The sequence below is a fragment of the Oncorhynchus keta genome, chromosome 17 (genome assembly GCF_023373465.1).
Source record: "Oncorhynchus keta strain PuntledgeMale-10-30-2019 chromosome 17, Oket_V2, whole genome shotgun sequence".
Classification (NCBI taxonomy): Eukaryota; Metazoa; Chordata; class Actinopteri; order Salmoniformes; family Salmonidae; genus Oncorhynchus; species Oncorhynchus keta.
The window spans coordinates 33217971-33237712 of NC_068437.1; the positions used below are offsets into that span (position 1 = coordinate 33217971).

General features: G+C 44.1%; 1 protein-coding gene across 8 annotated transcripts in view; it reads left to right on the forward strand.

Moving 5' to 3' along the window:
* LOC118395742 (ras association domain-containing protein 7-like) overlaps nucleotides 1–18500 on the forward strand; it is a 65168-nt gene extending 46668 nt beyond the window's left edge. For all 8 annotated transcript variants that reach the window (XM_035789629.2, XM_035789622.2, XM_035789627.2 and 5 more), the window contains 5 exons: nucleotides 6545–6746; nucleotides 7323–8311; nucleotides 16401–16575; nucleotides 16668–16775; nucleotides 18196–18500. In XM_035789629.2, coding sequence (XP_035645522.1) covers nucleotides 6644–6746; nucleotides 7323–8311; nucleotides 16401–16575; nucleotides 16668–16775; nucleotides 18196–18227 — 1407 coding nt within the window. In that variant the 5' untranslated portion in view covers nucleotides 6545–6643 and the 3' untranslated portion in view covers nucleotides 18228–18500. The remainder of the gene's footprint in view (nucleotides 1–6544; nucleotides 6747–7322; nucleotides 8312–16400; nucleotides 16576–16667; nucleotides 16776–18195) is intronic.
* The last annotated feature ends 1242 nt before the right edge of the window (nucleotides 18501–19742 follow it).

Sequence of the window (19742 nt, forward strand, 5' to 3'; positions counted from 1 at the left end):
GTCTGTGCGGATCCTCCACACACTCAAACACCCTGCACACAACCACAGAGATGCATGTCAGTCAGGCCTGGAGACTCCACTGTAAGGATCTGGTGAAGTTGACCTCAAGACATTTGGGGTTGGAGAAGCTGTCAGCTGGATTCTCATTGGACATATCCCAGAATAGAAGTGCACCATTAAATATGTATGCTATTTCATGCTGTTGTTGGGGGCTTAAAATATATGTAGGGCCTAGGCGTAGTTGCCATGGTTTTCACTAGATTCTAGAAGATACCATAGATATCTGCAGTGGTGTAAAAAGTACCCAAACATCATACTTGAGTAAAAGTAAAGATATTTTTCTTGAGTTATTTTCTATTAAAGGTGAGTCACCCAGTAAAATACTACTTGAGTAAAAGTATTTGGTTTTAAATACAGTATATCACAAAAGTGAGTTCACCCCTCACATTTTTGTAAATATTTGAGTATATCTTTTCATGTGACAACACTGAAGAAATTACACTTTGCTACAATGTAAAGTAGTGAGTGTACAGCTTGTATAAAAGTGTAAATTTGCTGTCCCCTCAAAATAATGTCTAAACCGCTGGCAACAAAAGTGAGCACACCCCTAAGTGAAAATGTCCAAATTGGGCCCAATTAGCCATTTTCCCTCCCAGGTGTCATGTGACTCGTTAGTGGTGCAAGGTCTCAGGTGTGAATGGGGAGCAGTTGTGTTAAATTTGGTATCATCGCTCTCACACTCCCTCATACTGACTGGTCACTGGAAGTTCAACATGGCACCCCATGGCAAATTTTTTATTTTTTTATTTTTTTAATTTTACCTTTATTTAACCAGGCAAGTCAGTTAAGAACATATTCTTATTTTCAATGACGGCCTGGGAACAGTGGGTTAACTGCCTGTTCAGGGGCAGAACGACAGATTTGTACCTTGTCAGCTCGGGGGTTTGAAATCGCAACCTTCTGGTTACTGGTCCAACGCTCTAACCACTAGGCTACGCTGCCGCAGATCCTCAGAACTCTCTGAGGATCTGAAAAAAAGAATTGTTGCTCTACATAAAGATGGCATAAGCTATAAGAAGATTGCCAAGACCCTGAAACTGAGCTGCAGCACGGTGGCCAAGAACATACAGCGGTTTAACTGGACAGGTTCCACTCAGAACAGGCCTCGCCATGGTCGACCAAAGAAGTTGAGTGCATGTGCTCAGCGTCATATCCAGAGGTTGTCTTTGGGAAATAGACGAATGAGTGCTGCCATCATTGCTGCAGAGGTTGAAGGGGTGGGGGATCAGCCTGTCAGTGCTCAGACCATACGCCGTACACTGCATCATATTGGTCTGCATGGCTGTCGTCCCAGAAGGACGCCTCTTCTAAAGATGATGCACAAGAAAGCCCGCAAACAGTTTGCTGAAGACAAGCAGACTAAGGATATGGATTACTGGAACCATGTCCTGTGGTCTGATGAGACCAAGAAACTTATTTGGTTCAGATGGTGTCAAATGTGTGAGTACAAAGACAAGTGTGTCTTGCCTACAGTCAAGCATGGTGGTGGGAGTGTCATGGTCTGGGGCTGCATGAGTGCTGCCGGCACTGGGGAGCTACAGTTCATTGAGGGAACCATGAATGCCAACATGTACTGTGACATACTGAAGCAGAGCATGGTCCCCTCCCTTCGGAGACTGGGCCGCAGGGCAGTATTCTAACATGATAACGACCCCAAACACACCTCCATGGCAACCACTGCCTTACTAAAGAAGCTGAGGGTAAAGGTGATGAACTGGCCAAGCATGTCTCCAGACCTAAATCCTATTGAGCATCTGTGGGGCATCCTCAAACGGAAGGTGGAGGAGTGCAAGGTCTCTAACATCCACCAGCTCTGTGATGTCGTCATGGAGGAGTGGAAGAAGACTCCAGTGGCAACCTGTGAAGCTCTGGTTAACACAATGCCCAAGAGGGTTAAGGCAGTGCTGGAAAATGATGGTGGCCACACAAAATATTGACACTTTGGGCCCAATTTGGACATTTTCACTTAGTGGTGTACTCACTTTTGTTGCCAGCGGTTTAGACATTCATGGCTGTGTTATTTTGAGGGGACAGCAAATTTACACTGTTATTATACAAGCTGTACACTCACTACTTTACATTGTAGCAAAGTGTCATTTCTTCAGTGTTTTCATATGAAAAGATATACTCAAATATTTATATAAATGTGAGGGGTGTATTCACTTTTGTGATATACTGTATACTTAAGTATCAAAAGTAAATGTAATTGCTAAAATATACTTAAGTATCAAAAAAGGAATAGTACAAATAATTTTAACTTCCTTACATTAAGAACCAAATTAAACAATTTTTAATTGTTTTAATTTACAGAAAGCCAGGGCCACACACCAACACTCAAATTAAGTATTTGCGTTTAGTGAGTCAGCCAGATCAGAGGCAATAAGGGTGACCAGGGATGTTTTTCTTGACAACTGTGTGAATTGGACCATTTTCCTGTCCTGCTAAGTATTCCAAATGTAACAAGTACTTTTGTTGTCAGGGAAAAGGTATTTAGTAAAAAGCACATTATTTTCTTTAGGAATGTAGTGAAGTAAAAGTTGTCAAAAATATAAATGGTAAAGTACAGATGCCCCCCCAAAAAACTACTGAAGCAGTACTTTAATTGTTGTGTATGTAAGTACTTTACACCACTGGATATCTGCCATGTTGTTCCTGAGACAGACTGACAGTGACAATGGCCAGGCAGTAAGTAACATGAGACTGTGTGGCTGGTTTGTTTCCTGTTGATCACATTTCACTGACTAAGAGGTATGTTTTTGTGGGAAAATGACATATCTTCATGGAACACACAACTCCTAAGCTGTCACATGGCGTCATAGGTAGTGTGAGAACCTGTCACACACAACCCCCCAACACACCAGGGCTTGTTTGGCCAATAAGATCTGGCCAGGTGAGGTGCTGTAGGAGAGCTTGTCATGCTAGATAAGATAGAGATGTTGGATAGGGGTCAGGGCACAGATACCTCTGTCCTTACCTCATCTCCTCACCTTATTTTACAACCATCTGAAAACACTAGATCTGCAGGATCATTGCCAGTGATGTGGAAATGAAGCCATTTTGGAGAATTCAGATGCTGTATTTGTTACGGTTTCCTTCCTGAGTGTGATGAGCAGTGTATCTCAAAGGGCACAGAGCCTGGCTCTAACAGGGGGAGTTGGTGTTGGATACCTTGTTACATTTACTGGGTTACTCTATATGTGTCAGTCTTAGTCCTCTCACAGACAAAGGAGAGTTTGTTCCAGTGTCTTTCTCACTCTCTCTCTCTCACTTGCGCGCGCACACACACAAGGTGGCATTCCACTGCTCTCGGCCTGGGTCCAGTTTCCCAAAAGCATCTTAAGGCTAATTTAATCGTTAGAATGTTCGTAGGAGCATAATGAAATCTATGAGCGGTTTCCCAAAAGCATCATTATTAACATTGCACTTGAGAACGCTTGTAATCTAACGTCTGCCTCAGACCACTTGTAGAGCAGCTAAGTGCGTAGTTAGATGCTTTTTTGCTCTCCCGCATTACTTTATACACAGATCTGTGCTAAGCATAGAATCACATGGTTTATCTGTCTCTCTGTGACCACCAATAACTTCAGAACAAAGTTGAGTACAAATATAAAGTTGCCCATGTCTTTGCAATTGTTATAAACAATCGACGTATAAAAAGATGGTTTAAATAAAAACCGAGATGACTGCATTAAATTATAAATAGTAGGCTATAGGCCCATTTCAATCATAGTGAAATACATTTCATGTTCAGTCAATTGAGTTTTGTTTTGCTACATGTACTGTTATTTGTCGCAATATATTTCATGATGTGTAACCTAACGTGCTCAATGATGTGCCAAATCGGTGATTTAGTGCATTTTTATTGGGTAAGCATTAGAATAAGCTGCCTCAATATTTGCAGCCATAGGTGGTAATATCTCTCTAGGAGCTCCTTCGTCATCAGTATTGCGAAATAATGTTAAGTAAAGATTTGAATGCTGATCCAAGAGCAGGCACTCCCTTTATGTTGATAGTATCAGTATTGACACATGCTCCAACAATGCACTTAGCGACCGTTCTCTCCGCGTGGTGTTTTAGAAACATGTTATATCTTCAGCCGTTGTGAGATATATGTGAGTCATTATTATGAGTCATTATTAGGTAAAGCCATTTGAATCCAATCACTTTTTGACATCTTTGCTTTTAATTTAAACAAAACTTTCCATATATGTTTGACCATGGAAGAGGTGGTCAGATAGGGACTTTTTGTTACCTGAATGTCAAAACATTCAGGAGATGAAGGTGTTCAAACTTTTAAAGCGTACAAATAGGGTTGTCAAATTATTTTAATTTCTTTCTAAAAACTGACATTTTTAAACTTTTTAAAGTCAATTATCTAAATATAAATGTATGGTTTTTGATTTTTTTTATATTCACATATGTTGTAGCTTAGACCTACCTACCTTACATCATCTGCTCGCCATCGGTTGAGACACAACATGCTCATGAATACCGAGTGGGTGTCAATTCAATCATAAATAGAATTCATAGCATGGACCTATCCCTTCAGACCACTGCTATTTAGCTGGTACACCACTGACATTTAAATTAAAATGTTAGCTTCTAATTACTACCACAAAGATGGCGGCGGGTCCACCCACCGTTGTCCACCCAATCAACTATCCCACATCGTACAAAAGTTGACCTATTCTGTGCAAGAAATAAATATTCTAAACATAGTCTGGGAGTTGTGGGATGCAACAGATCAGAACGTTTAGCTTAAAATGTTTATAAACTATTAGGCTATTTATTCACATTATAAGCGCAGCAATGCGCACACGGCAGTAGGCTATATGCAGGAATGTTCCATTAGCGGGAAAACACCATTATCAAAAGTGAATAAATATAGTAGGCCTAGCCTATAGAAAGCTGATGGAATCCTCTTCTTTTTAATAGAGGGCATCACTCTGTTTTCTCATGCATTTGCATAGCCTATAGAAATGTTGTGCAACATGAGCTCATGTTGAGTACCAGGCAGTTAGTAAGTTTGGTAGGCTATTAGTGACCACCAGCAGCATCAGAGTTTGGAGAAGCCTAATTACCGTGACAAAATGTTCACTTGGCATTTGACTGCCGGTGTGGCGGTAATACGCTCACCGTAACAGCCCTAGCTGTGACTCTTCTCTGTATGTGGTGTTGTGATAAGCTCTGTTGCTTCCCAGCTCGCCCAGTGGCCTGTTTATAACACATGAGTAATGTTGGGGGTAGCTGGGTCGCAGGTAGGGGAGCTAGCGACGGTATATAAACCGTTATAATAACAGTTTGTTAAGAAATATGGAATTCTTGTGATCATCAGATGAAGTCCTGCATTCCTGCTGGGCAGCTTCCCTATAGACGACCACAGCCAACAGTCATTGAGGAGGAGATAATGGAGGATTTGAGTAAAAACACCTCAGAGAGAGGAGGAGCTAGGCTAGGGGTTTGAGCTCGAACACTAGCTGTGCTGTGGGCCAGTTACAGAGCAAGTGGGTCATTTGACCTATTACTCATGTTGACATAACTTATGTAAGAGTCACACTGCCAGATCAGTGTGTATGGCCTTACATATTCCAAATGAGAAACTGTATAGCCTACTATCGTTAATAAAAGTTGTAGGTCTGTGTGTGTACTTTACCACCCAAGGCTATAGACTTTGAGTCAGGCAATGTGTGTTATTGCCTTGTTATTTGTGGAATACAGATGAAGTAAAGTCATAAAACGGCACACAGCAGGGGAGTGGTTAGTGCTGTTCCTGTTCCTCGTTGTGAAATCCACTTAGGCCTAAATCTCCTCCTGTGTTAGGATACCTGCTGCTCTTCCCAGTGACAGTCTCTGAAGTTCCAGGTCTGCCAGGTCAGTTACTGGTGGGAAGCATCTAAGTAGATCACACACACACTCTCTCTCTCACCTACACACCGAGTGGCTATGGTGCATTCTGCTTGTGCTCTTCTCGGCACTAAGCTGTCATAATGTCTTTGAAGGAGGGCAGCGGAGCATTTAATTGGGTTACAGATCTGAGTTGATGCTCTCCGATCCGTGAGGTACCACCAGAGCTCCAACTAACCAACAGGAAACTTCATGAACGCAACGCTCGGCTCCGCTCAGCTCCCCAGGGGCAGTGTAATGAAAATCTAAACCTCAGTCACACATACGCAGGGCCTGACGGCAATAAGGCTCTGTTATGTATAGAGCTTGTAGGAGATATGTATAAACCCATAGCTTCAATGCTCAACAGAGGGTAGAGGGAGAAAGGGGCCATTTGTGTGTGACACAGCTGCGTGTCGGGTGTGTTAAACTGAGCAACAATATTATTCTGCTAGTTTCGAGGGATTACTTGTTTCACCCCCTTTGCCTAGATAACATTGGACGTTTGACAAGTTCTGTGTAACATGAATTTCTGTACTGTGACTAATTGGTTGGTTTTGAGTTTTAAATGTTTTATTATCCATGTTTCTCTTCCCTGCAGAGAGGAGTCAGTAGTACCCTGCAGTGCTGAACTGAGCCGAACCGAGCCAAGCGGATCTGAACTGAAGTCCTCATTGCATTTCTTAGCATCGCGTCTCAGATGGAACTGAAGGTGTGGGTGGACGGTGTGGTGCGCGTGGTCTGTGGCCTATCAGAGGAGACTTCCTGCCAGGATGTGGTCATCGCACTGGCTCAGGCCATTGGTCAGTATCTCAGTCCCTCTTCCTCTCTGGGGAGCGAGTTCTTTCCCTCTAAACCCTACGGCTCTTTCCAAACCAACCCTGAGTAGCCCCTACTACACCATAGGCACTTTAGATTTCAAAGAATAGGATGGGCATAAGCAATATGGTGAAAATCCCACTGATCGGGTAAGGTGGGACCACTGTGTTATTTATTTCTTCCACCTATCCTTCCTTTCTGACCTCAATGAAGTGCTAAGGGGGAATGGTGCTAGGGGTCGACTTGGTATGGAGCAAGCTTCTGTCACCACACCCTCAGGCTGTATTGAAGCCACATACTGCAGTGCCAAAAACTAAACGCCACTGCCAGGTCATTAGGGAGAGCTTGTCCTCATTTCAGTTTGTTTGAACATGTTTACACATTGTATAAGACTTATATTTGTCATTGCTGAGAGAAGAGAGAGTTGAGTTAAGAACTAGAGTTTAGAGTCTTGTATAGACATTAGCCATATGCCCATTGCCAGAGAGAGTGCAACGAGCTGTTAATGATTTGTGCTAATTTTATGTTTTCAGTTTTCTGACTCTCTCTTCCTACCACAGGTCAGACGGGTCGCTACGTGCTGGTCCAGAGACTGAGAGATTCAGAGAGGCAGCTGTTAGCCAACGAAAGGCCCCTGGAGTCCCTGGCCAAGTTGGGACAGCACGGCAATGACGTCCAGTTCTTTCTGCGCCGCACCGGCCCCAGCAGCAGCGATGGACCAAGGTCTGGCTCTGGCTCCACCCAGGACCGTGTCGCCCCTCTTTCCCTGCCCAAACACCCCGAACCAGAGCCCCTCAAACGCACCCAGCCCAAGAAGTCCCTCACCTTTAACCTGGGGCCCTCAAACTCCCCCAGAACCAAAGCCAAGCAGCTCATTAGGAAGTCTCCCTGCGACTCCCCCAAAGAGAGGTCCTCACCCAGCCCCATTCCTCCCCACCATGCTACCTCCCCCTCCCCACACTCCCACTCCCCCTCTCCCTCCCCCCACTCTCCCTCACCTCTCGTGGGCCCGTCCAAAGAGGAGGTTTTCCGGCAGATTCTTCAGCAGCAGGAGAAGCTGAGGGCCTTTGAGGCCCAGCTGGAGGCCATGGAGAGAGACTCTCGGTTCAGGAACAGGGCCTCCCCGGCCTCCTCTCCTTCCCCTGTTCCAGAGGCTCGCCTCCAGGAGGAGATGGAGGCTCTGGAGCAGGCAGCCAGGAGGAACCAGGCCGAGCTGGCCCACGAGACATTCTGGGAGGAAGAGCTGCAGGCAGAGGTGGAAAGGGAGAGGGAGATGAGGAGGAGGCTGGGGGAACTCCATGCCAAGATGGACGACTGCAGCCGGCGACTCCACGACTTCTCATCTCGCTCCGCCCAGCTGGAGCAGGCCATCAAACGGGAGAACCTTGGGGGTGGTGCCCATGCTGGGAGGGCCAATCAGGCGGGGGGTGAGGAGTCGCTAGGGGCGATGAGGGCGGAGCTACAGAGCCAGGGGAGGCACAGCGAGGAGCTGGAGGGGGAGTTATCGGAGACGGACAGGGCTCTGGGGAAGGCTGAGTCACTGCTGCAGGTAAGGAGAGAGGATAGGGCCCTGGAGAGAGGGGTTTAGCTCGCAGTCTCCTTCACCCACACTCCTATTCAGTATCCACGAGAAGGTTGTAGTTCAGTGGTTCCCAAATGGTGGGTCAGTGCTGTGGGACAAACTGATTGAGACCTGGGAAACCAAGTGAGCCAAGGATCCTTGATCAAGCCAAATCGTGTTATCATAGGAACATTTGAAACACTTTATCAAAACATTTTGCAAACCACTGGTGTAGCTACCATCTCTCACCCCCTCTTGTCAGCACACTGCAGCAAACGCACACACATACATTCATCAGTGCAAGGACACTCAACAAACAAATAAATATGGTCTCGGTCTCCAATGGTGATGGGAAAACCTATATTTATTGGGGAGAAAAATGCTTACCATTTACACAATGTTTTGTACTTAAATCAAACTTGTACCTAAATGTATGAATGTTTGCTATGAATTGTAATGGGACCCTTTTGGGGTGTCTGGCTGAACTGGCTTGACTGGTATGATTGGCTGTGACCGCTTAGTTCTCATCTGGACTGATTAGATACACTCCCCCATATCTGTACTCTCATTTGTATCACATTGACAGTACTTGTACTTCCTTATATTCTTGTATCTGAAATTGAGAAAAATAAATAAAAACTGAATAAAGGTCATTAATCCTTTGCACAAGTGCATTTTCTTGGCTTGACTTTGCCACAAGCAGGTCTGTCAGTGTTTGCTGCTAGTTGGAGACAGTGACGATGTTGTTGTATGTAGCTAATGATATTCTAATGTATTTCATATGGGTTGAGTGCATTTGCTACATCCCACATTAAGACTGGGCCATTGGCACTCTTAGACCATTGCAACCCATCTCATTGTGATCCATAAGTAATGACTGTGCTATTGGCATGCTATGAAAACGGATTATAAGACCATGAAAATCTCATTTGGTATCAGTTTGTCAGCTGAGTAGGAGTGGGACTTTGATTAAGTCTGTGGTCTATATAGTCATGACTGACCCTTATTTCGTCAGTCACAAGTTGACCTTATTTATAAAACCCTGTTAGCCCTCACTCCCCCCTCCCCCCTATCTGAGATATCTACTGCAGCCCTCATCCTCCACATACAACACCCGTTCTGCCAGTCACATTCTGTCAAAATCAAATGTTATTTTTCACGTACGTGTTTAGCTGATGTTTTTACAGGTTTAGCAAAATGCTTGTTTCTATCTCCAACAGTGCAGTAATATCTAACAAGTAATATCTAACAATACACACAATCTAAAGTAGAGGAATGGAATTAAGAATATATAAATATTTGGATGAGCAATGTCAGAGCGGCATAGACTAAAATACAGTAGAATAGGATAGAATACAGTATATAAATATGAGATGAGTAATGCAAAATATGTAAACATAATTAAAGTGACTAGTGTTCCATTATTTCAAGTGGCCATTGATTTCAAGTCTATGTATATAGGGCAGCAGCCTCTAATGTGCAAGTGATGGCTATTTAACAGTCTGATGGCCTTGAGAAAGAAGCTGTTTTCAGTCTCAGCTTTGATGCACCTGTACTGACCTCGCCTTCTGGATGATAGCGGGGTGAACAGGCAGTGGCTTGGGTGGTTGTTGTTGAAGATATTTTTGACCTTCCTGTGACATTGGGTGCTGTAGGTGTCCTTGAGGGCAGGTAGTTTTCCCCAGGTGATAGGTTGGGCAGACCGCACCACCCTCTGGAGAGTCCTGCGGTTGCGGGCGGTGCAGTTGTATCACTCGGTGATACAGCCCGACAGGATGCTCTCAATTTTGCATCTATAAAAGTTTGTGAATTTCTTCAGCCTCCTGAGGTTGAAGAGGCGCTGTTGCGCCTTCTTCACCACACTGTGTGTGGGTGTACCATTTCAGTTTGTCAGTGATGTGTACGCAGAGGAACTTAAAGCTTTCCACCTTCTCCGCTGCTTTTCCATCGATGTGCATAGGGGGGGTGCTCCCTCTGCTGTTTCCTGAAGGTCACGATCGGTTCCTTTTTGTTTTGTTGATGTTGGGTGACAGGTTACTTTCCTGGCACCACACCCCCAGGGCCCTCACCTCCTCCCTGTAGGCTGTCTCGTTGTTGTTGTTAATCAGGCAAACCTGATGATTGAGTTGGTTGCATTCGTGGCTACACACTCATGGGTGAACAGGGAGTACAGGAGTGGGCTGAGCATGCATCCTTTTGGGGCCCCAGTGTTGAGGATCAGAGGAGTGGAGATGTTGTTTCCTATCTTCACCACCTGGGGGCGGCCCGTCAGGAATTCCAGGACCCAGTTGCACAGGGCGGGGTTCAGACCCAGGGCCTCGAGCTTAATGATGAACTTGGAGGGTACTATGGTGTTGAATGCTGAGCTATAGTCAATGAACAGCATTCTTACATAGGTATTCCTCTTGTCCAGATGGGATAGGGCAGTGTACAGTGCAATGGTGATTGCATCGTCTGTGGATCTATTGGGGCGGTAAGCAAATTGGAGTGGGTCTAGGGTGTCAGGTAAGGTAGAGGTTATATGATCCTTGACTAGTCTCTCAAAGCACTTCATGATGACTGAAGTGAGTGCTGCGGGGTGATAGTCATTTAGTTCAGTTACCTTTGCTATCTTGGGTACAGGAACAATGGTGGATATCTTGAAGCATGTGTGGAAACAGACTGGGATAGGGAGAGATTGAATATGTCTGTAAACACTCCAGCCAGCTGGTCTGTGCATTTTCTGGGGACGCGGCTAGGGATGCCGTCTGGGACGCGGCTAGGGATGCCGTCTGGGACGCGGCTAGGGATGCCGTCTGGGACGCGGCTAGGGATGCCGTCTGGGACGCGGCTAGGGATGCCGTCTGGGACGCGGCTAGGGATGCCGTCTGGGCCGGCAGCCTTGCGAGGGTTAACATGCTTAAATGTCTTACTCACATTGGCCACGGAGAAGGAGAACCCACAGTCCTTGGTAGTGGACGGAGTCGGTAGCACTGTGTTATGCTCAAAGCGTGCGAAGAAGGTGTTTAGCTTGTCCGGAAGCAAGACGTTAACAGTCACAGGGGGTACAACCAGTATCTCCTAACATCTCCTAACACATAAAAAAAAAAATACTGCAAAGTTTTCTAAGAGCTTGAAGCACGGCAGCCCTATCCATCCACTCCATTCTCCAACACGGAGAATGTTAAAGGTCCCCAAAGCGCACACATCCCTGAGTCACTCCTCTTTTCAGTTTGCTCAACACTCAAACTGGACGGTTTTATCTCCATCTCCATTCAAAGACTCACTCATGGACACTTCCTGACAGTTGTGGCTGTTTCACGTGATGTGTTCTTGTCTCCACCTTGCATTTTGTGCTGTTGTCTGTGCCCAATAATGTTTGTACCATGTCTTTTCGTAGGTCATCATTGCAAAAAATAATTTGTTCTTAATAGGGATAGGCGGGACGCAAATGTCTCAACTGGCCAATTGCCTGGGAAAATGCAGAGCGCCAGATTCAAATAAAATACTATAAAATTCAAACTTTCGTTAAATCACACATGTAAGATACTCAATTAAAGACACTCGTTGTGAATCCAGCCAACATGTCAGATTTTTAAAATGCTTTTCGGCGAAAGCATAAGAAGCTATTATCTGATAGCCTGCACCATCTGCACCAGCAGTAAACAAAGGGGTTAGCATATTTCAACCCTGCAGGCGCTACACAAAACGCTGAAATAAATTATAAAACACGCATTACCTTTGACGAGCTTCTTTTGTTGGCACTCCAATATGTCCCATAATCATCACAATTGGTCCTTTTTGTTCGATTAATTCCGTCCATATATATCCAAAATGTCCATTTATAAAGCGCTTTTGATCCAGAAAAAAACAGCTTACAAAAAACGCAACGTCACTACAAAATATTTCAAAAGTTGCCATAAACTTTGCCAAAATTTTTCAAACTACTTTTATAATACAACTTTAGGTATTTTTAAACGTTAATAATCAATCAAATTGTAGACTGGGCAATCTGTGTTCAATACAGGAATGAAAACAAACCAGCGCCACTTTTCACGTCTTGCGCAACTCACAAAAGTGTACCCAGTTCCTAGTTGGCCTACTTCTTCATTGCACAAAGGAATAACCTCAACCGATTATTGAACAGAAACCAAACAGACCTCAAAAAGCACTAATCTCTCAGCATAGCTTGCTGGTCCACCTCTGGTACAGGACTATATCAGGACTGTTGCTGGTTCATCTCTGGTATTTCTGGTCATGTACTGTATGGTCCTGTATGTGGACACCTGCTAGTCGAACATCTCATTCCAAAATCATGGGCATTAATATAGAGTTGGTCCACCATTTGCTGCTATAACAGCCTCCACTCTTCTTGGAAGGCTTTCCACTAGATGTTGGAACATTGCTACTGGGACATGCTTCCATTCAGTCAAAAGGGCATTAGTGAGGTTGCGCTCTGGTGTTGGGCGGTAAAGGCCTGGCTTGCAGTCGGCATTCTGATTCATCCCCATTGTGTTTGATGGGATTGAGGTCAGATCTCTGTGCAGGCTAGTCAAGTTCTTCCGCATCGATCTCAAACCATTTTTGTATGGACCTCGCTTTGGGCACGGGAGCATTGTCATGATGAAACAGGAAAGGGCCTTCCTGAAACGGTTACCACAAAGTTGGAAGCACAGAATCATCTCTAGAATGTAATTTGTGTGCTGTAGCGTTGAGATTTCCCTTCACTGGAATACAGCCCCCAGACCATTATTCCTCCTCCACCGAACTTTACAGTTGTCACTATGTATTCAGGCAAGTAGCTTTCTCCTGGCACCCACCAAACCCAGATTTGTCCGTCAAACTGACAGATGGTGAAGCGGGAATTCTCACTCTAGAGAACAAGTTTACACTTATGCAGAGCCCAATGGTGGTGAGCTTTACACCACTCCAGCTTGGCATTGTGCATAGTGATCTTAGGCATGTGTGCGGCTGCTCGGCCATGGAAACTCATTTCATGAAGCTTCTGACAATCAGTTTTTGTGCTGACGTTGCTTCCAGAGGACCCCCCCCCCCTCTGTCTCTCTCTCGACTGTTCTGACATTGTTGACTAGGCACAAGTGGAAAGTCGATTGGGTTAATTGATTAGTTTGCTTTTGTGTGTCAATGGTTAATTGATGGAGGAAAGGTTTACGTTGGAAAGACCAGTGTTGTCTTCTCTTCCACCTAGTTCAATTTTATTTCACCTTTTATTTAACCAGGTAGGCTAGTTGAGAACAAGTTCTCATTTACAACTGCGAACTGGCCAAGATAAATCAAAGCAGTGCAACACAAACAACAACAGAGTTACACATGTAATAAACAAACACAGTCAATAATACAATAGAACAAGTCGATATACAGTGTGTGCAAATGATGTAGGATAAGGGAGGTAAGGCAATAAATAGGCCATAGTGGCAAAATAATTACACTATAGCAATTAAACACTGGAGTGATAGATGTGCAGAAGATGGTTGTGCAAGTAGAGATACTGGGGTGCAAAGGAGCAAAATAAATACAATGGGGCAAAAAAGTATTTAGTCAGCCACCAATTGTGCAAGTTCTCCCACTTAAAAAGATGAGAGAGGCCTGTAATTTTCATCATAGGTACACTTCAACTATGACAGGCAAAATGAGAGAAAAAAATCCAGAAAATCACATTGTAGGATTTTGTAATGAATTTATTTGCAAATTGTGGTGGAACATAAGTATTTGGTCAATAACAAAAGTTTATCTCAATACTTTGTTATATACCCTTTGTTGGCAATGACAGAGGTCAAACGTTTTCTGTAAGTCTTCACAAGGATTTCACACACTGTTGCTGGTATTTTGGCCCATTCCTCCATGCAGATCTCCTCTTGAGCAGTGATGTTTTGGGGCTGTTGCTGGGCAACACGGACTTTCAACTCCCTCCAAAGATTTTCTATGGGGTTGAGATCTGGAGACTGGCTAGGCCACTCCAGGACCTTGAAATGCTTCTTACGAAGCCACTCCTTCGTTGCCCGGGCGGTGTGTTTGGGATCATTGCCATGCTGAAAGACACAGCCACGTTTCATCTTCAATGCCCTTGCTGATGGTAGGCTTTGTTGTTTTGGTCCCAGCTCTCTGCAGGTCATTCACTAGGTCCCCCCCCGTGTGGTTCTGGGATTTTTGCTCACCGTTCTTGTGATCATTTTGACCCCACGGGGTGAGATCTTGCGTGGAGCCCCAGATCAAGGGAGATTATCAATGGTCTTGTATGTCTTCCATTTCCTAATAATTGCTCCCACAGTTGATTTCTTCAAACCAAGCTGCTTACCTATTGCAGATTCAGTCTTCCCAGCCTGGCCTGGTGCAGGTCTACAATTTTGTTTCTGGTGTCCTTTGACAGCTCTTTGGTCTTGGCCATAGTGGAGTTTGGAGTGTGACTGTTTGAGGTTGTGGACAGGTGTCTTTTATACTGATGTCAAGTTCAAACAGGTGCCATTAATACAGGTAACGAGTGGAGGACAGAGGAGCCTCTTAAAGAAGAAGTTACAGGTCTGTGAGAGCCAGAAATCTATCTTGTTTGTAGGTGACCAAATACTTGTTTTCCACTACAATTTGCAAATAAATTCATAAAAAATCCGACAATGTGGTTTTCTGGATTTTATTTTCTCATTTTGTCTGTCATAGTTGAAGTGTACCTATGATGGAAATTACAGGCCTCTCGCATCTTTTTAAGTGGGAGAACTAGCACAATTGGTGGCTGACTAAATACTTTTTTGCACCACTGTAACAGCATGGGGATGAGGTAGTTGGATGGGCTGTTTACAGATGGGCTATGTACAGGTGCAGTGATCTGTGAGCTGCTCTGACAGCTGGTGCTTGAAGTTAGTGAGGGAGATATCGGTCTCCAGCTTCAGTGATTTTTGCAGTTCGCTCCAGTCATTGCCAGCAGAGAACTGGAAGGAAAGGCGGTCAAAGGAGGAATTGGCTTTGGGGGTGACCAGTGAAATATACCTGCTGGAGCACGTGCTACAGGTGGGTGCTGCTATGTTGACCAGTGAGCTGAGATAAGGCAGGGGCTTTACCTAGCAAAGACTTATAGATGACCTGGAGCCAGTGGGTTTGGCGACGAATACGAAGCGAGGGCCAGCCAACGAGAGCATACAGGTTGCAGTGGTGGGTAGTATATGTGGCTTTGGTGGCAAAACGGATGGCACTGTGATGGACTGCATCCAATTTGCTGAGTAGAGTGTTGAGGGTATTTTGTAAATGACATCGCCGAAGTCGAGGATAGTCAGTTTTACAAGGGTATGTTTGGCAGCATGAGTGAAGGAGGCTTTGTTGCATAATAGGAAATTGATTCTAGATTTAATTTTGGATTGGAGATGTTTAATGCGAGTCTGGATGGAGAGTTTACAGTCTAACCAGACACCTAGGTATTTGTAGTTGTCCACATATTCGAAGTCAGAAATTCAAACTGATGGGTGTCTATAGTCAAAACATACTTTACTGATCGTTACAAGCTTATGAATTGTATGGTCAGGATTTTTAGACTTTTGCAGCTAGCAGTGGCTTTCTAGATGTATACAGTAGGTGGCTGACTGGCTGTTCATTAATGATGATGAGCGTCTGACCTCTGAGATGCATGCTGTGGATGTTGCTGTACTCTTGTGGCGGGAATATGAATTACAGACTTTGAAAGCCCAACATCAGCCAGTCTGTGTTTGTTCTAATGATAATGTAACCTAAGTAACCTTGCAGATTACATTTCATGTCTTCCAGTTGGCTGTATATCTGTGGTTGTTTTATATTCCAGCTTGCATATTTGGGATGTAGTCCTAGAAAACAAAGGAGGTGATTCATGCAATAGAAACATCTCACCATTTCTTTAATTATATGTAACTAAATCCAAATATTATTGAACCTGTTCCGATGTACATTTCAGTGTCAAACACATATCTAATGGTGTATAATAATAAGAATGAGATAAACGAAGAGAATGAGAAGAGATCTGTTAATTGAAGCCCAAACCTAACTGTAGACCTATCCAACACCTATGCCTATCGAATCATCAACTGCGTCCCCCACCCCCTCCCTCTGTGTTCCTCCCCAGGAGAAGCAGGAGGAGTTGGAGGAGCTGAACAAGGAGTTGAGGCAGTGTAACTTGCAGCAGTTCATCCAGCAGGCGGGAGTCCTCCCGACACACACATATTCACGCACAGACCTCAGCGACCAGCTGGACCAGCTAGAACTGGCTCATATGCTACAGGAAAGATACAGAAATGGAGGTACAGACACACACTCTCTCTCTCTCGCTCTCTCTCTCTCTCAATCTCGCACAGAAGATTGCTCCTCCTTAACCTCCGTCTCTCTCCACCAGGCCTGGGCCTGCTTCCCTCAGAGTCATCACCCCGGCCCACAGCCAAGCAGTTCCTGGGACACCCCCGCAACCTGCAGAACCCGCTGGTGTCCAGCCTCCACCCAGAGGGTGTGTATGTGTGACACTATCTGCCGCTACCCCGCCCTGTCCCACTCCGGCCTTCCCATGCCTTAGCTTGACTTTTTTGGGCCATGCCTGGCGACCACACCCATCTGTTCTGGTACTAAGGGTGGAGGTCCAAGCATGGATCCCCCATCCCCCTACCAGCCCCCCCAGGTTTCCCTTAACCTTTTGCTGTCCTCTGACTGCCCCTTACGCCTCTAATGCTATTTGGTATCTGATCATTCTGGTTATCTGTTATATTGGTCCATCTACAATCATTATTTTCAACTCTCCTATGCACATCTCCCTTCTCTCTCTGTTTCTTTCCACCCGCTCCCCTTTTCCCTTACTTTCCGATTCTCTCTCTCTCTCGACCCCACTCTTTCTCTTTCTGTCAGTCTCTCTCTCTGTTTCTGCCAGTCTTTCTCTGTTTCTCTGTGTTGTGGACTAACAGTAGCTCTGCCTCCTACTGCTCCCTCTACTCCAGCTGGACTGTAACACTCAGGCGGGTGGTGCAGCTGTGAGTGATTCCTGACCCCCCCCAGTATGTCCCCCCTCCCCCAGTCAGTCCAGTGACGCAGGGTGTCTGTCCACCCGCAGAACAACAGGCCTGTTCTCCACACACAACAGAAACACACTATTACACTGTAACCACTCTATTTCTGTATAAAAGAGTGGGCCTCATTTAAATGCAGACGTTTTATTGGAAAAAAATCCAATTTGTGCTGCTTACAATTGATAAATGTGGCTCAATGACTGACCATTCTGACTGTAGTGTAAAATACAATTGTGTTTGGTTGTACCAGAGAGCCTTTTTCTGTCTCTGTTTGGGGGATTACTTCCCTATTGCCTTGTATGTTGGTGACCTTTGACTTCCAAAGAGAGAGAGAGAGCCTGACCTTAGTGCTGTAAGATGTATTGCACAGTCCCTTCTCTCTTCTGTGTGAGGTCATGGGCCCTGTTTGAATACTTAAAACATGCATCCTTCACATTAGTTCTGATATTTCATATTAGTCATTTCTTCTAAGGACAGAGAATGGAACAATGCATTTCAGAAGTATTGAAACATGGCCATGGCCTAGTATGTGTGATGTTGGGTTTATTTGTGTGTGTGTGTGTGCTCGTGCTCCCTCCTGGTTGCTGGGGTATTTTGGCGGTTTCTCTGGCTTTAGTGGGGAAATAGAGGTAGCATGCTTGAGGTAGAAGTTGCCTCACCACAGATCCTTGATCAGATGCCCCTAATCCAATCCATTAAGCGGTTAAATAAGAACTGACCCTGAATCAGTGGTTAGGGCCAACTTCTGCCCACTCCCAGGGAATGATTTACAATTATCTACCAAGCTCTCCCTCCACCTTAACAAGAAAATTGTTTTCGAAACCAAATGAAAGGAGACATCATCCCAACTTATTTTTGTGTGTCTTGCAGTCATGACATCCAGAGAGTCGTCATGGAGATAAAACAAGGAACGGCAGGGCCAAGGAGTTGTTCACTGTTTACTTAATGTCACCAACACATTCTATTTAACCCCTGTCTGTCTTTATACCTACTGTCTGTTATTATTATTATCATCCAGATTACCACATATACTATATACATACTGTGTATATACTAGCACATAAATATATTTATAGCAAAGTACCTATGTATGAAATGTAAAATGATTTAGGAAATGATTTAGGAATTATTACTTTGTTTGTGTATTTAAATATAATAAAATATTGTGCACTGTGTGTTAGATAAACTTCCTGTTGTTTTGATTGAATGAAACCCTTAAATCCTCCCCAAGACCACATCATAGTTGCATAATATATAATTGCATCTACAGGCCTGGTTAAGTGATGCAATAAGATATGGCAAGGATGGGCTACTGTTGGGAATGTCCAACTCTGAATATTTCACATGCTAGTGCATAACGCTGACTCAAAACTCCAGTCACCCTTTCTATGAGGCACTGTTTAATGATGTAGAACGCGCATGCCCCGCCCACTTGAGGATCTCTTTCAGCCATCGATTTCCTGTGATCGAGGGGTGCAAAAATCTACTTGTCACTTAAATCTCGCTGGATTGATTACTGTCATTTGACTCCTGCGGCTCTTTCATACTTTTGTTTGTGCCTCTCGTTTTCCCCCGTTAACGTTACAAGCGCGGAAATGTTTGTAATGACCTGTCAAACACACTAATGCCTGAAATGCGCTCAATGGAATATATTGTATTTCCGTTGAATCTATAAGAACTCTAAAGCTTCGTTGGGGATTTAATGAACCCTCTCGACACTTAAATCACAAGAAAGAGAAGGAAGGAAAATGTATTTTGATGGGTTTTTAATTCCACAAAAAATAAACAAAGTAATAATTTAAAATAGTTGACATTTTTTCAAATTAGATGCGCTAAAATGAAAACAACTTCCGAAAAGGAATACTCGGATTATAGTGATATTATGTTTGATCTCGCAAACAATGTAAAGTACTGTATGTTTAGATATATGTAATCTAGAAGCAAGCATGTTGATTTTTAATCCGAGGGTATCCTGCTATTGACACTCGTGGCTTCCTTATCAATAGAACATAGACACTGCCCTGGCCTTGTTTCGGGAGCATACAGTCCGTCCACATTCGAAGTTCCCAAACAGCAAACACATTCAATGAGGTCCAGGGTTATGGTGCAACAAAAAGGTTTATTCTTCTTAAATCTAACATCAAAAAATGATTATCCTATCAATTTAAAGTCTAGATTACTTGACATGAAAAATACATAATATGGCCTGTTTGTATGCATGTATGGCCAAACGAATATACTGCTTTCGCGTCTAGCTAGGACACTCCCCACCAAAGTCCCAACTTCCTGCCTTTACTTTATCACTAACAAGAGGGGGAGACAAACAACATTTCGCTAATAACAAAGGAATATATCTCAATCAGGTAAATATAAAAATCATAAAGGTTAATACCTAATATTTCATCATATACATTCAT